Source organism: Diadema antillarum, unplaced genomic scaffold, assembly GCF_040938485.1.
Source record: "Diadema antillarum isolate AM-2024a unplaced genomic scaffold, OU_Dant_1.0 scf00000072, whole genome shotgun sequence".
NCBI lineage: Eukaryota > Metazoa > Echinodermata > Echinoidea > Diadematoida > Diadematidae > Diadema > Diadema antillarum.
In genome coordinates, this window is record NW_027270961.1 from 265,864 (window position 1) to 276,624 (window position 10,761).

The 10,761-nt window shown below is 38.2% G+C and overlaps 2 protein-coding genes across 2 annotated transcripts in view; one reads left to right on the forward strand and one right to left on the reverse strand.

The window, feature by feature from the left end:
* The window catches only part of LOC139717175 (uncharacterized), a 47,211-nt gene extending 44,189 nt beyond the window's left edge, over positions 1-3,022 (reverse strand). Inside the window, exon 1 of the mRNA XM_071628675.1 lies at positions 2,825-3,022. The gene's annotated coding sequence lies outside the window, so the exon portion shown is untranslated. The remainder of the gene's footprint in view (positions 1-2,824) is intronic.
* A 187-nt stretch (positions 3,023-3,209) lies between these two features.
* Positions 3,210-10,329, forward strand: LOC139717126 (deubiquitinase OTUD6B-like). Its single transcript, XM_071628626.1, has 9 exons — positions 3,210-3,305; positions 4,359-4,537; positions 5,263-5,352; positions 5,966-6,103; positions 6,680-6,745; positions 8,071-8,179; positions 8,661-8,722; positions 9,571-9,680; positions 10,245-10,329. Exons 1-9 carry the CDS (start codon positions 3,251-3,253, stop codon positions 10,327-10,329), a joined length of 894 nt encoding a protein of 297 aa, XP_071484727.1. The 5' UTR covers positions 3,210-3,250.
* Positions 10,330-10,761: the final 432 nt, after the last annotated feature.

Genomic DNA, 10,761 nt, shown 5'->3' on the forward strand with positions numbered 1-10,761 from the left:
CTCTGGATGTCCAATTTAATATGAGGAACTCACTTGAAAGAAAATTATATGATGTGGTGCTGCTACAGATATACCATGGAGCTAGCTCCACAGATATACTGCATGTGAATAAAACAAAAATTACCCCCCCCCCCCCCCAAGAAAAAAATAATGAAATGGCTGGTTGACTGTCACTTATACAGAAATAACTAATGCATCTCAGTGATTAATTCAAAATAGTGCATTTTTGACTACCATGTGCCTGTGTATGAGTGAGTACTAGTATGTGTGTGTGTGTGTGTGTGTGGGGGGGGGGGGGGGGGGGGACTACTACTCGTCATGCATGATAGTCAATGCTACACACTGGCACTGGTGTGATGGTCTGGGACCAGTAAAAATCCCTGTCGGACCAGTACCGGTAATTATTTTTTCAGGAATGGACCAGTAAAAAATGGAAAAACTGGGTACCTACTGGTCCAACAGACAGGTTGGATCAGTAGGAAAAAAATGGGTTAGTGTGCAGCCCTGCCCATACAATTGTAGATTGTATAAAAGGACCAAACTATGCTTTTTATAAAATTCTTACACATACAGTGTATGTCAGACATGTTAATGAAAGATAAAATACCAATCATTGTTTGAATCATTGGGGGAAAATCTTCCACGTACAACATATGTATGTGCTATCAGTAATTTGTGCTGGTGTAATTCAAGTGCGAAAGATAAGGTATATTTCCAAGCAATATAAATATTTGGCTATTCAGTATGACTTCTGAAAGTAGCATTAGTTTACTCCTTGGTATTCTCAGTCAAAATCTCACAGAGCAGCTGCCTAAAGTTTTTAAAATTATCTAAATTTTTGAAGACTTAGTAAAAACATTAAAAAATATGACATGAGTAGAAATCAAACAATGTATGAAAGAGCAAGGATGTTGATCCTGCTGTATAATGGTACAGCAAAAACCATACCTTGGTACATGTACACAAACAAATTACATTTTACACATGGGATTTTTCTTACAAACACACTAGATTTATACTTTGATAATAAGGTAACACACAATAACCTTGTTACCTTCCATTTTATGTACATGTGTATGTATCCACATGACACCTTCAACTGTCGAACAGGTCGAACAGACAATGATAAAACAAACACTGAAGGCTTTTCAACCATCAATCGAGGAAAAAAATTTGACATTTTTATCAAACTTGTTGCAAATTCAAAAGTAAAGCATATCAGCCATGAATAAACATTCAGTGAAAATAATAAAAAACATATTGTCAGATACATAGTAATTGCACAAATCACAGACTACCCACTACAGGGTCATCCCACAAGACCAACACCCATGAGTCCTACAACCCAAGAGTCATACAGCCCATAAGTTTGACAGTAGGCAAATAAAGCCCATGAGACCAACACTAGGTAAAAACAGCCCACGAGTTCGACAGATGCAACAAAAGTCAAAAGGTTTAATGTGTCGGTCTCGTGGGCTTTGTTTGCTTTAGTGTCAAACTCATGGGCTGTATGACTTGTGGGATGTAAATACATGTAACTCGTAGGCTGTATGAGGCCCACCTCCCTGGTATGACTCATGGGTGTCGGTCTCGTGACGTGCACCCCCCACTATTTCCCAGGTTCTATTAATCTAATGTTTAATATTCCAAGCTTTGTATTGATCATGATCATAAAATTACGATTTACAGCTGTAGACAGAAAAATCTGTCTGTCTGGAAGAGTTTTATAATTTTTTTTTTCACTTTTAAGGTCCTCCTCCAGGGATTCCCTGAAGCCAGACGTAGTCTCCGTAAATCATATCCCTAACGACCAGATACAGACTGATCTTTCAGTCAAGTACTACAGGATGGTTGAACACACTTTATTTCAAACTAAAAATTATACAAATAATATGATTGGCAATGACAAAGAGATTCTTTCAAGAATCTCTTTGTCATTTGTCATGCTGCAAGAAGTAATGAGTGGTACATTGTACTTAGCAAAAGGATTGGCATTTTTTTGCCACACATTCTCTGAAATCATGGATTATTTTGGTGATACTGGTCGCTGGTGCTTCCACTCTCTATAACTTGTCTATTTATACTCTAGGGATATGTGCTTCTACTTGAACTGTCACTGGAAAAGACTTTCCTTGTTTTAAAGAGGTTAGTAGTTACTTTGTAGCCCGACCAGACACTGTGCTGTCGCGATTTTTACAGTGACTGGGCTGTGTATAGTTACATGTAGTACTTGGGGTAGACAGAAAGATCCGTCTGTCCGGAGGAGTCTCTTATTTTTATTTATTTATTTATTTTTTTTTGGATGTTATTACTCTCCTCCGGAGACATAGTCATAGGAGGGGATCCGTGAAGCCAGACGCAGTCTCCGTAAATCATATCCCCGACAACCAGATAAAGACCGATCTTTCGGTCAATACTTGGGGCTATTTAAGTATTATCATGCAAATGTCATGTAGATTGTAAAAATGAAGTGGAAATCATGAGAAAACAAAAAACAAGTCAATGTCAATGTCTTGGCCATCGACAGATCACGACTGACATCACACTAAACTGAATCGACTCATCTTTCACAGCTTGGTCTTATCTCCTCAATAATCCACTAGGCACTACCTCCACACGCCGACTTCCATCACCATCGCCGCCCACCACTGCACTGGCCGTGTCGTAGCCAGTGCAGTGGTAGGTAGGAACAGGGAGGTGGAATCAATCACCTCCCTGGCAGGAACAAAACACGAGATACAATCAATGGCGAAACTAGAAAACTTCCATTCTAAACCAAATTTACAGACAAAAAGAGATCAACACTCATGTCGAGTCTACTTACATTCCACAAACACAACAGAAGGTTACAGTATATCGCCAGACGAAGAGTAGACAAGATAGAATTCACGGCCTATGAGACTCCTGCTACGTAGTTCATACGCGATCGTGCGACACGGTGTGGATGCTGTTGACAGACCTAGCTCATCTCACAAGTTAGTTGTGGAGATCAATGTTGTGCAGATGGAGACTGACTAGTAGATGCACAGTGGTGGTGATGGGGCCGCGCAAGTGCTAGTGGTAGAAGACGAACGCTGAAAGAAGGCATGTGATCAATGGCTTGCACGTGCACCATGCACGGCCTGTTTTCGGTACGGTACGGTACGGGACGAACGCAAGCCTGCGCTGCATGCCTTGCGCTGCATGCCTTGCGTTGTGCTGCACTGATGACAATCGCAGGGTTTTCGTCACTCGGAGCGTTCAAATCAAAATGGATCTTGAATTTATAGAACAAAAACATCGTAAGGAAAAGAAAGAGCTCCAAGGTATGCCCGTATCTATATTTCAGATAAGACGTTCTTGATCATTACTTTGTGTGTGTTTAAGCTTTGAATATTGATTTTCTTCTTTTTTTTTCTCCCGTCACGATCACAATCACATACAGTACAGTCCCACTTATGCATGTTGATGTCGTGTGTATCCTGTACAGATCTACTAGCCAGATGTCATGTCATGTCACCCGTTTTGTCAAATCATGTCTGTAGTTAGCCCGACCAGAAGCTGTGCGAAACACAGCCTGTCGCTATTTATACAGCGACTGGGCTGTGTATAGGTAGTCGGCTGGTCGGGCTAACATGTCTGCGACTTACACTTGTGTACAGCGACAGGACTGTCTATAATTTATAAACTTAGTTAGATCTAGTCTGTAGACTGTAGTGCATGTGTGTGCAATACATGCAACTATCTGAGCTAAGTGTGCAAATGTGGTGATGGTGCGGTGCATGCGACATAGATCTACTCAGTGACTGTGGTGCTGCTAGTCATAGTGTATGCTGTGCTGTGTGTTTTACTAGCAGCATGAGTCAAGAGCTTACACATGCATAATTATGTGCTAAAATACAATTAAGTGCAGTGTCAGTCCTATTCGAAACACCCTGGCAGTATGGGAGTCGGGAGTCATAGTCATAAATGAAGCATGAGCTATGAGTGACACAAAAAAGTGCGATAGTCTAACGTTAGAATGTAAATCATCCAGAATGACAATTGAAAATATCACTGGTACGAAGGGAGTGCAAACAAAAATACATCATGTCTTTGAATTACACAAGTGGTAGGCCTATCTATCAACAGGCTGCAGATTTTTTTTGCTTTAGTGCATAGTGGACGGGGGGGGGGGGGGGGGGGGGGGCAGCTAGTTGCAGGCCACCCTCCCTCCACCCTGCCCCTCGGAGCTGGAAAATCATTCGTTCCATTGCATTTTTCCCCTTTTTTTTCTGATTTCTTTTTTTGAAGAGCTGGGACTATCATTTCTAGACACCTATGTTGGCTGCAAATTAGTTGCTAATTACATTTATTTTTGCAATGATTTCAAATGACAGCAAAAATTCAAGGGATTAAGAAAGCAGTTCCCAAGGGAGATAAGAAGCGGAAGAGGGAAGCCACAGAGGAGATTGCTCGCTTGGAGGCAGAACTAGAACAGAGACATCAGACAGAGCTAGCTGCCCATCATGCGGAGAGTGGTGCAGAGACAGGAGCAGAAAACAATCAGTCTCAGAATGTGAGTGTCACTGTTATTATTGCAGCTCTCATGTTTGCATCTTATTTTTCTTTGGCACAGCTCAAGTGGGTAAACATGTTTAATGACAAATTTTATAAACAACATTGAACATTATGAAATCATCAGATTTCTCTTTGAGAGAAATCACAAGCGATTTCACGTGTTAATTTTATTGTTTAGTAGTCACATGTAATTCACAGAATTCACAAATCTGATACATGTATTTTTCAACTTGTGAGATGTAGAGGTGCGTGAATAGACTACATCAGGTACTCATGCAAGGCCTTGATTGGCTGAAAATGTGATAAAACTAATTTACAGTATCTAATTGATGTTTTGCATATCTTGCATGTTCCTTCAAATCTGGGAAAATTGATAATTTCTAGTTAATCTTTCTGTTTTATCATTGTTGAACTTTTGAAGTACACATGTAGGTTAAAGAGATGTCTGCTCTGTCTAAATGTATAATCACACACCACTAAGGGTAACATATTCCAGATATCATAGTGTATTTATATCCTAAATCATTTTTGATGGAGTAGTAAAACAGTGATAAATGCTCGCAACTTGTAAGTAATTTTTCCAAGTTGTCATTGTAACAACTGTTCATAAGTGGAGCTTGTTCTATGTATTTCCTCCTTTCATGTAGTCATAGTTATAGTAGTATGATTAGTTCTACCTTTTAAACATCATTTTGTTTTTATATGTTACCCTGAATGTTTCAGGAAAACCCAGAAGATTTGTTGGAGAGGCTTGATATTTCTGACACAGCTGAGGAAAAACCCCAGAAGATCTCTAAAGCTCAAAAGAGGAGGGTAAGTGCATTCTGTATCAGATCATTCATTTTCAAAGCAGCCATGGATAAGAGAGAGAGTGTGGCTAGTCACAGCTAATTAAGTTTAGTGGAGTATTAATGTCAGAACAAGATTATTATCCTTAAAATAGTTTTCAATTTGATTACATTGTAGGTATTCATGACATACATGTAGTAAATGACCAAGTGCTATACTGTCAGAAGTAAAAGACCTATCTTCCAGTATCTTGAAGGAAAATAAAGTTTTGTGTATTAAACTGATTTTATGTAGAATTTGTAACTAATTTCATTTATCTTACAGAAAAAAAAAAATCTTCCACAAGCATTGGAAGCAAATTGAGGGCGAAAAACTGGCATGCAGTATCAATTAACGTTTGTTGTTATCTATTCAAATACAGTTTTGATAAAGTCATTTTATTAAATTGCTTAATAATTGTAAGGTGTCCATCCATTTTTGTAGTATTCTTGCAACACAAACACACTCTTATAATTGCATCCGGACAGAAAGTGATCTTCTCTTCCTGGCAAAGGGAAGGATACAAACAAGCAAATAAACTCAAGTTTTCACCAGTATTGATATTATCACTTGCTCATGTCTATATTTAAATTTTCAGAACAAGAAAGCACAGGAGGAGAAAGAACGAGCTGACCGCATCGCTGAGGCAGAGAAAGACAATGTGAACAGTGCCAGGAATAAAGAAACTAAACAATTTGCTGCTATCATGACAGAGAAAAATATGAGAATCAAACAGGTAGGAGGAGAGCTTCAAAATCATGATTTATATAGGAACATTTAATTCAACAAAATATCACTAAATGGAAGCAGTAAAATGATTGACAGACTCCTAAAATTTTAGATAAAATGGAATGTTTATCACAGAAATGACAGTTCATAAAGGCTTTGAAGATAATGTTGTCAAGCGACTTTGATGTTTGTATTATGGAAATTCTCACTGCTTGTACACAGAAATACCAAAATATTGAGGTGTCTCTTTCTTGGAGAATTTTATATGAAATATTGTTCCTGACAACCTTCGGGCATCTTTATACAGTGATATGTTATCAAAACATCCATTAAAGTTTGGGAAACATTGGACAAATCTGATTTACACCAAAACCTGCATCAACAGAGAAAAATCTGTCATCAAGTACTTGTCATGATGATTAATTTTGAATTGTTAAAATACCACTGGGAGAAGGCTGATAGGACTGATCATCTTTCGATGCTCTGACAAATTGCTATACAAACTGGAAATAAAAGTGAGAACTGTGCGTTTAACAATGTCAGTGCTTAAATACATATCTTCATCATCATGCACTCTCTTCAGATTCCATCAGATGGTCACTGTTTGTACAATGCTGTGGTCCATCAGCTTCTCATCCAGGGTATTGAGGTAAGGATTCTAATCAAATGAAATGAAATGTGGTCATTCTCTCTCCAAGAATGATAATTTACACAAAATCCATAATATGGCCTAAACGTTTAGGACATGAGAACAAATATTGAACAACACTAGGCAAAACATAAGTTTTGTAATTTCCTAATGTTGCATTTTAATGGCATCTTGGGAATAGTTACTCGAATTCATATCTGTGACACTGATTTTGATTTGAATTTTATCAGTTTTGTGAAACCACTTAAGAAGCAGTGGCTGCTTATAAGCAATTATACCAGGCGAGTACCCTCAAAAGAATTCGGCATTGAGGCTAAAGTGCCTTGCCTAGCGGCACAACCACTGCAGCCAGGAGACTTGAACCAGGAACCTTATGATTAGTGGTTTGTGGTCTTATCCACTGAGCTATGACAGCTCCATACAAAACTTGCAGAATATTAATCTGTGTTTATGTGTTTATAGTGTTGACAATTGATTTTTAAATTCCTTGTTCATGACTCTTCAAGATGACTCTACAGGAGAGCACATCTGCCAGGATACAGCACAATCATTTCATCATTCACATTCTAGGAAAAACATATTCATTGTTTCTTCTTTTTCTTTCATGTTCTTTTTTTTTTCTTTTCTTTTTTTTTCTTGTATCATATGAGGATTTAATGTGAATGATAATGAGCCACAAGGTTGAAGCTTTATCAAGGCCCCAGTAGGACAATATGTTTAGTAGCATAATGACATGTAAACCATCATAGCCATTTCCTTATGCCCCGTGTCCCTTAAAATTCTGTTCTACTGCTTTAAACTTACTGACTGTATTTCTCATTAAATTCCAGAACTCTTCCTTTCTAATAGATTGCATCTCAATGGATATATTTCAAGTTAGTGTTGTTTGCCTCGTGAATTGACTTGCAATGTGTCTTCCACATTTGTTTACATTTGAATTATGACAAAGCTGAATTGAGCCAAATTATCATTCGTACATTCCATAATGTTTTGTCGGTTGGGTCACTTTCCCATGGCAAACATTGATTACTCTCTCATAGTTTGAGTTACCACATACCACTTTCAGGGCTGCACACTAACCCAATTTTTCTACTGGTACGACCTGTCTGTCTGACCGGTAGGTACCCAGATTTTCCATCTTTTACTTGTTTATTCCTGAAAAAGTTAATGGTCCGACAGTGATTTTTACTGGTCCTGGACCGTCGGACCAGTGCCAGTGTGCAGCGTTGCACTTTAACCATAGTGTTGTACAGTAATGTTATCTTGAACCATAGTTTGAAATGGTATTCATACTAATTCACCTTGTCCATGAAAATCTTTTCCAGGAGACCATGCTGAACCTGAGGCAGAGGGTATCAGATCACATGAGAGCCAATCTCGAAGAATTTTTATGTTTTCTCACCAAGCCTGACACAGGAGATGTCTTCACTCCTGGTGAGTTTCCATAAGCTGGGTATAGACTTCAGGTAAATGGCAGCACTAACTGATCATGGTGATTGTGAAGATCAAGCATTGTGATGTACATGAGTTGAAATCAATGATTTCGTCATGGCTGTAGGAATCAGTTTTGGATTTTGTAACAGTGGAGAACAAAATGTGAATGTAGAATTCGGTAGTTAATTGATGGCATGAGAAGTTTAAAGGCAATTAGGAAATCGTCAGACCTCAACGTCCTCCAGCAGTTGTTAATTTTAGACATCAGCATATTCAGCCATTTGTCTTGGTGATGATAATTGACAAATCACATCAAAAAATTCTTTCAGAAACCAGTTAGTAAAATCATTGATTGTTCCTAGATTTTAGCGCACTTGGAGTGTCTTGTGACTTATTTGTAGGAAGTAGGTTGGACATTGATCAGATTTAATGATGATTTTGGTTGTAGATTGATCTTTGACTTTCTTGGTTAACTTTCCAGAGGAGTATGAGAAGTACTGTGATGACATTGCTCACACAGCAGCTTGGGGAGGTCACCATGAGGTGAGTCAGGATGCTACTGAATAAGTTGAAATTTTCATGTGCAGACATTTTCATATTTCATTGATTTCACTGTTGTGAGCATGTTGTAATGGTTAGTTCTCCTTTCATAAGATAAACAAGAATGAGTTACAAGTGACAATAATCTTTCCTGAATGTTTTTACTCAATGATTCCCTGTATGTAAACAAGTAGTGGGTTCTGCAGTTGAAATACAGTGTACTGTACTAGCTAGTTGTATACCCCAGATACAGCTACATCATGGCCCATGCAGTATGCTAGACCTTCAGGAGCTACTGACTACATTTTTTGAGAAATTATGTATCCATTCATTGATTTCACGGACGTTTATATTTGCACATTGTTATTTTCCAAGTTCAAAGGTTATTCACAAAATCACAACAATAAAACCACCACAAAAATTTCAGCTCATGCAGTATCACATTTCTCTCTAGCTTGCTCTTTCATGTCTTGATGATCCTTTCAAGATTATGATGGCTTTTCTATTCAATTGTAAGAGACAGGAGGTAAATTGAGAATCTGCCTTTTTCATTGCTTAAGAAAATTAAAGAAATGAGAAATATAAAGGCATAAAGAGAACAAATCAAAATGAAGAGACATAGCTTTCTGATGATATATACTGGTGTCCTCATCATTGTCTTTAGATTAATTTATGTTCACTTGTGGGCAACCATAAGAGGACAACAACTTGATCTAAACAGCCTTAAAAGTAGGAATGAAAGGAATTATAACAAATTATTCATGAGACTGGTCATATTAAACACAGTATGATCAGTTCATTAAAAGTGACTATGGTGATATTACATTTCTGTTGCTTTATCTATTGCTCAGATGAAGGCTATCGCTGAACTGTACAAGAAACCCATACAAGTATGGCAGGCTGAGGGGCCTGCATTGACCATAGGGGAACAGTTTGATGCTGAGGAACCTATCATGCTATCGTAAGTTCACATACTCTACTTCATGAGATGATCTGTTATTAGTCAGTTTGGTTGGATGTTATCAATCAGGATATATTACTGGGCAATAGGGACATCATTGAGTGGCATAGATTTGAGTGAAGGGATGTAAATATTTTAGAGATATTTGCACGTTTTCGTGATTACTGGTTTTGCATTGGGTTAGTTTGGTGTAGTTCAAACTTAGCTAATATTGTGTATGATTTGTAGGTTCATTGACTGAGTATATTTTACTACATACATGATATGCTTAACCCATTGAAGACTAGTGGTAAGTGTACTTGGACAAGTGTCTATAGGAAATGTGTTATAGCAGAATCAGCTCACCCTCAATGGGTTAACAGGAGTCTTTTCCATTCATGCACTGTAATGTCATTGCGTGAAAAGGGTGCTGGTACTCAGATAAAGCCAGATGAGTTGACAAAATTAATTCCAGGACAACGCGTAAATGAAAGGAAGTTCCGCAGATATGCAATTTGTACAAATTAGTAGTCCACAGAGTGTGAGGCCAATCTTTGAATATCTTACCCATTTATTCTTTCACAGGTATCATCGTCATGAATTTGGTCTTGGGGAACACTACAATTCTGTGGTAAAGAAAGAAACCAGTCCGACTGAAGACAAGAGATAACAAAGCCTTTGCTGGGCCCAATCTCAGCCTTTGCTGGGCCCAATCTCTGGCTTTTTGTCCAACAAATTAGGTCCTGTTCAATTTGTTCAGTTTCAAAGCTTTGAATGAATGAGCACCACTGTATAGTATTGTTGATTGTCGATTTGCTAGAGATGGAGCTATCACATAATGTTCTTGCCTTGGTGGTTTTTCAAGCTGATACATGTAACTGCAGTCACCATGGTAACGGAGGTACAGTCTTCTCCATGGTGTGAATGCACTATATCGTCACTGGGGTGACAAGACCTTGTATCTCAAATTTTGGTGAAAATGACTTTTTTAGATTAATGGTCAGATAATCGGTTAAGTGATGTCCTGTCCAAATCCTATCTTTCTTACCCAAAAAATGAAGCCACGATGGTATGTCAAAGGAAAGGCTATCCCATTCGGTGT

Excerpts from the sequence above, each read along its gene's own strand:
- LOC139717126 (XM_071628626.1), top strand. The coding sequence starts at position 3,251 with ATGGATCTTGAATTTATAGAACAAAAACATCGTAAGGAAAAGAAAGAG. Across the intron at positions 4,538-5,262 it reads AAAACAATCAGTCTCAGAAT|GAAAACCCAGAAGATTTGTT; the intron begins GTGAGTGTCACT and ends TGAATGTTTCAG. Across the intron at positions 8,180-8,660 it reads AGGAGATGTCTTCACTCCTG|AGGAGTATGAGAAGTACTGT; the intron begins GTGAGTTTCCAT and ends TTAACTTTCCAG.